This window comes from Suncus etruscus, chromosome 7 (assembly GCF_024139225.1).
Source record: "Suncus etruscus isolate mSunEtr1 chromosome 7, mSunEtr1.pri.cur, whole genome shotgun sequence".
In the NCBI taxonomy this organism is placed as follows: Eukaryota; Metazoa; Chordata; class Mammalia; order Eulipotyphla; family Soricidae; genus Suncus; species Suncus etruscus.
In genome coordinates, this window is record NC_064854.1 from 26,450,509 (window position 1) to 26,456,447 (window position 5,939).

Below are 5,939 nucleotides of genomic sequence, written 5' to 3' on the forward strand. Positions count from 1 at the left end.
AACACAAGCTCCAGCTCAGGTTTTGCTGTGGTTGGCTGGCTTGTAGTCGGATTGTGGGGTGAAATTTGTGTTGACTACTTAATTTCTTGCCTTTTGATAGTATCACTCTGGAAGGCCCAGCCTCCATCCTGCTCATTCTCTGTCTCCTATAAACTGAAACTATTGATTCTCTAAGGGCTGCAGACCAAGTGTCAAAGCTAGAGGCCAATATTTTATGTCAGAAATTCCACAGGGCATATTTGTTTTAAATTGTGCTTATTCCATCTCCTGGTCATCCCACATCCCAAGATCTGCAGGCTTCCAATATATACCCTCAGTTTATGACTTAGAAATAAATGATGCCACAGGAAACAAGAGGAGGAGGAGTCAACATACTGTTTGAACTTTTGTGACTTAGCAGTAATTAAAGAGTCCAAATGACAGACTTTCCAGGGTGTAGGTCACACTTTGTACAGATGCATTCTGCACTGCACCCAAAATTTGATCTTGCCTTGCAAAGAGGAAATCAGTCAGACTGAGAGGTCAATTGTTCAGCCTTAACTACAACCGTGGACTGGTCTAAGGAATTACACAGAAACATGAATTTGAGGATAAAGTGCCCCAATTTTTGTTTTGATGATAGCTATCTTTCCAGTTAAAAAACCGGGGGGGGGGGGGGAATCCAATGAACCTACATCTGGCAACATTCAAGAAGGAAAGAAAGGGAGGTGGTTCAAAGCATCTGTTTACTTCATCTAAATGTATTTGGATGCAGGTATACCCCGCCTCTGTCCTTCACAAATAAACCACAGAGCACATACAGCAATTAGGGCTGAGACCATCCAGATCCATTTGAAACATTTATAGACAAAAGAATAATTTCAAAGGGAGCATGAATTAAAAGACTAAGGGGGGAGGGGAGCTGCATTTCCATGAGAAATAGTGACTTAGATTCACATACTCAACATTTCATGGATGTTGTTCTGTCTTGTGATTTGTGATCTTTAGATGCAACTTCTTGGGTTTAAGATGGCAAAGATAGGAGATACATAATTTATCAGACAGGCGATGGACCAAAGACAATTAGATTCATCTCTCATTAAAATAGCTATTGATCCTCTGCTTTAACTTTCTTAAATCTCAAACTTTGGGCACTTGATATGTCACAAGTTTGGAAAGTTTTATTGTTATTTAGGAAGAAGTCCACCAGTGTGTTTGCACAGAACCTGACTGGCCTCATCGCATGGCGTTACAACAAAACACTACATCCCAAGAAATGCATTACTTTTCAGCAAAAAAAAAATTACATCTGAAAATGTCAACAAAGCCATTCATTCCTGGGAGCCATTCTTCAATCTGGAATAAGTAGAAATGTGTGGAATCAGAAATTTTTAAGTGTTTTTAATGGAAAATAAAGCTAAAGCATGCTTTTCAACAGTGCAAATTTCCATAATTTTGATTTACTGCTTCCATCATCACAACATAGTACACCAGCGTGGCCCTTACCAAGGGCTAGACCATAGCCATTTGCATGTTCAAAATCAACTACTTTGATTTTAAATGCAAATATAGATAGTCACCTCTGATTGTCACTTGCAGTAGAAATTCTCTTGCTCAATATACAGGATGGTCTGAAAACAGAAGTTGAGAGAGATGTAGAAAAAAAAGTAAAAGGTATTAAAACCCAAGTGCCTGAGTTCTGGTACTCCCACCCCCCAAAAAATATAAACTACCCTGAAATTACTGTTGTTTTTCATTTTGGGTATTCTTATAACTCTGACCCACTTGATTTTTCTAGGTCGTAGTTGCTGCTTTGACACTAGGAAGAGTCAGACCATACAATATCCTGTGATGAAGAGAAATATTTCAGTTGGCCTGCAGGTTTGAGTCCTGTCCAGAGCACAAGGTAAGCAGGACAATATGAGGGCCACCATATTGAAAACCTTTGGATGAGAACACAAAAAGCACTTTGACCAATTGTTAGGACTGGCTGTAAAAGTAAAATCACACCCTTTACGAAAAAATACAATCTCATATTTATTTCACTCATTATAGATGAGGCAGCTTTTATCAGCATTCAATCAAGACTCCCCCCACTTTTTCCACTCAAAAAAAATTAAGTGCAAATACTCTTGGAGAGGAAACAGGGGAGTTTAAAAAAAAAAAAAAGAAAAAGATACCCCACAAACAAGAGCTCCAGAAAAGAACATTTTGGGCTCACAGAAACTTCTTACAACCTCACTGTGTAACCATGTAACCTAACAAACTTTCACTGACTTAACAGTTACATTTTCAGATCTGAAATCTAGTGCATAAACTTAATGGCTCATTGTAATATTTATTATTCAACCTTTTGACATTTATTTGTAGCAGTTGAATTGAGGTACCGGGTGCATTATTAGCACTGAAACAGTAAAGTGTCCCAGCTCTACCGCAATAACTGAGTTTTTTACTTGAGTCTTTAGCCTGAAGTAGTCTGTGGAATGTAAACCAACCCTTCTCCCACCCCGCCCCCACCCTACTCCAAAAAAAAAAAAAAACCACACACACACACACACACACACACATACACACACACACCCCGCAATGGGGGGAAAAAGTAATCCGATTTCTGTCTTCCAAATGCGATAAACCGGGACTCCAAAGTGGGTGTAACACATTAATGGACTTGTACAAACCATCCTGTGCGGTTTACAACAAAAGGAAGGTACTGTGGTTCAAGAAAATATCTTCCAAAACACTTTTATGAATTAAATTTCCTGAATTTGTGACTAGGAGGAAGAGGTATTGCGGAACCGCCCAGCTGCCATTTCCATATAGGATGGGCCTTGTGAGGAGGTTGGGAATCCTTAGTGGTGTTTAAGGAATACGCCGGCCACAGATCCCCATCCTGCCCGATAATGAGTGATGGTGGGCAGGGAAAATTTGCCATGAAATTAAATGGCCTTTTCACCGCTGATGCTACATTGCTGGCTACCTTTTTACGTCTGCTTATAACTGTAAAATCATCCAGTGATCCTTCCTGTGTCTCAGTTTTACCTGTGGGACGAGGACTTCTAGCTGATTTCAAATTTGGTTTGACTGGAGGTGTCTGAAGTCCAGGTCGCTTTCCCAAGACTAGCGTCCGGTAATTTTTTCTCACCCTGGCACCAAATTTATATTCCCCATCCTCAGGTTTTGGAGAACCTAAAGTGCATGAGAGGCCCTGACTCTGAGCCAGTGGAATTAAGGAAGGCGTTCCTTTCTCAGGGCAGGAAAAGCCTTCCTTAGCTGTGGTTAGCAAGGCGTCCTCCTCTTTACTTTCAGTCACACTGTCAAACTCGCCCTTTGTATCATTGCACTCACACTTTAGCTTATTCGCAATAAGGTCGGGTTCATATTCTTCATTAGCACTACTGTCTTCTACTTTGATTTTAATATTGTGCAGAAATGGCAACGTCGTGTCCACCGTGTCAGTGCAGAGACTCTCGGCTTTAGCTGCTGCTGCAACTTCCACCTCGAGATCAGTTTGCGATGGGGGCAACTCCGTAGCAAATTCCACACAAGGAGGGACTTTAGAATCTTTTTCAGGATGGGCTGCAGCTCCCGAAGAACCCCGCTTGGAGAACCTAGCAGCTATTGTGTGGTTATCTGTACAGTGGGTCGGAGGAGTTGCTGGTCGGCCTTTCCGAGGAGGCTCGGGGAGTATTATTCTTTGTGGTGGAAATGCATTGTTTGTCTTTGGGCTAGGTGGTGAGGCCCCCTCTGCCAGGCAGTTAATTGTCAGGTCAGTTCTCTGGCCTGTGCTGGCAATTTCAGAGTGTAGGAATGTAATCTCGGATACCCTATCGTTCCTTATCTCTGGGGTGAAACAAGGCCCCAGGCTGGCCGGGCAGTACACCGGAGACGCTTTGGGGGCCCAGTCCTGCGGACTCCACTCTGCCTCGGGCGACTCCGCTTTGACAGTGCTCTTGAGGTCGGGAAGTCTGCCGGCATCCTCGAAAGCAGCGGGTTTGGTGGCGGTGACAGTGGTGGTGGCAGCGGTGGCCGAGGCCAGATGGTACAAGTAGCTGGCCTGGGCCTGCGCGCTGGGAGGCTTGCAGAAACTGGTGCGCCTGAAACGGATGCTCTGCACGGACACTTGGCTGGAGCCGGAGCTGGAGTCGGACTCTGAGGACGAGTCCTCCTCCTCCTCTTCCTCCTCCTCCTCCTCTGAGCTGACTTCACTGGAATCCGAGGCCCCACTGCCCCCCTCCTCCTCCTCTTCTTCCTCCTCCTCTTCCTCTTCCTCCTCCTCCTCCTCCTCCTCCTCCTCTTCCGAGGACACCGAGTTGCTGGAGCTGGACAGGCTGGAGCCAAAATCGGAGTCATGGGCCGCATGGTCCGAGTAGGAGCTGGACTCCGAGTCGCTGCTGCCACTCTCGGGAAAGCTGCCCAGATGGGCCTGCGGCCGGTGATGACGAGGGGGTGGGTGGGCCCGGTGGTGGTGGTGGTGGTGATGGTGGTGGTGGTGATGGTGGTGGTGGTGGTGGTGGGGAGCGGGAGCGGGAGGAGGCGGAGGTGGCGGAGGAGGAGGAGGAGGCGGCGGAGGAGGCGGGCAGAAACTGTTGACCAGGTGGAACCGCTCCAGGCAAGTGGCCCCGGCGGCGGTGGTGGCCGCTGCAGCCGCCGCGGCCGCAGCAGCGGCGGCGGCCGCCTTGGCTTTGTAGGACCTGCGCAGCAGCAGCAGGCGGCGGGCGCCGACGTGGTGGGGCGCGGCGAGCAGGCCGTCCTTGGCGCCCCCGCCGCGCCGGCGCTTGCAGCGGTAGGTCAGGCTGGCCGGAGCCCCGGCGCCCGCCGCCGCCGCCGCCGCCGCCGCCGCCGCTGCCGCCGCCGCCGCCGCCGCCTTGGGCTGTCCCCGGCCCGCCGACGCCTGGTGGTAGTAGGCGGCGGCGGCGGCGGCGGCAGCGGCGGCGGCGGCGGCAGCGGCGGCGGCGGCGGCGGCGGCCGGGTGCTTGGCGCACAGCAGGCTGCGGAAGTAAGCGGGGTCCGAGTGGAAAGCCACGTAGTTGCCCGGCAGCGGCGCGCTCTCGCTCTCGAAGTGGCCCGCCGCTTTGCCGGCGGAGCGCGCGAGGTGGTCCAGCGGGTAGGGCGCGCCCGGGTACTTGCTGAAGAGCTGAGGTAGATGCTGGGCGGCCGGGCGCGGGCCCTGCGCGCTGATTGGCAGCGGCCGCGCTGCGGCTCCCGCGCTCAGGCCCCGCCAAAGTTGCTGCGGGTCTTTCCAGAAAGCCGAGCGCGGGCTGCAGGCGGCGGCGGCGGCGGCGGCGGCGGCGGCGCCGGCGCGCTCCGGAGGCGACGGCTGCAGCGGCGCCGCCTTGGTGGCCAGGGCCCGGCCGGCCCGCCGGCGCTTGGTCTTGAGCACCCGCTCGGTCTTGCAGGAGGTGTAGAGCGCCTCCACGTCTTCGCGGGAGATGAGCGTGCATTTGGCGGCGTGGAAGGCGATGCTGTTGATGGCCTTGAGTTTGCGCAACTCCTCCAGGTCGCAGTGGTGCTTCTGCACTTTGAGGTGATCCATGCGCTTGTGCACCGTCGTCCTGGGGATGTTCTTGAGCAGGTCCGTGAAGACTTGGGAGAGGGCGAACATCTGCTTGCCTTTGATGAGGAGGTAGCCGAGCCTCACGCCGTCCACTTCTTCGAACCCCGACTTCAGGTCTCCCATCTCGGGCACTACAGGAGCCCCACCATGGGCAGCGTTAAATAGATACGTGACGCGTACATGCACATGGATGGATGTTAAGCTTCCACCAGCTGCTACTGCTGCTGCGTGTGTCTCAAGCCATCCTGCTAATAAAAATAACAAAGACTGTTGTTATTCCCGGCCCAGGGAGTGTCAAACTCTAGACCAAAATTATTGGGGTAGGGGAAAATAAAAAAGAATAAAAGAATAAAAGGCAAAGAAGAAGCAGTAAAAAAAAAAAAAAAAAAAAAGCCATGAAATTATA

At 50.5% G+C, this 5,939-nt stretch overlaps 1 protein-coding gene across 1 annotated transcript; it reads right to left on the reverse strand.

The window, feature by feature from the left end:
* Window positions 1-2,617: 2,617 nt before the first annotated feature.
* Window positions 2,618-5,665, reverse strand: SKIDA1 (SKI/DACH domain containing 1). The gene has a single exon (XM_049777759.1). It carries the CDS (start codon window positions 5,654-5,656, stop codon window positions 2,723-2,725), a length of 2,934 nt encoding a protein of 977 aa, XP_049633716.1. The 5' UTR covers window positions 5,657-5,665; the 3' UTR covers window positions 2,618-2,722.
* Between the last annotated feature and the right edge of the window lie 274 nt (window positions 5,666-5,939).

Bases quoted from the DNA above. Each gene is read 5' to 3' on its own strand.
- SKIDA1 (XM_049777759.1), bottom strand. From the start codon at position 5,656: ATGGGAGACCTGAAGTCGGGGTTCGAAGAAGTGGACGGCGTGAGGCTC.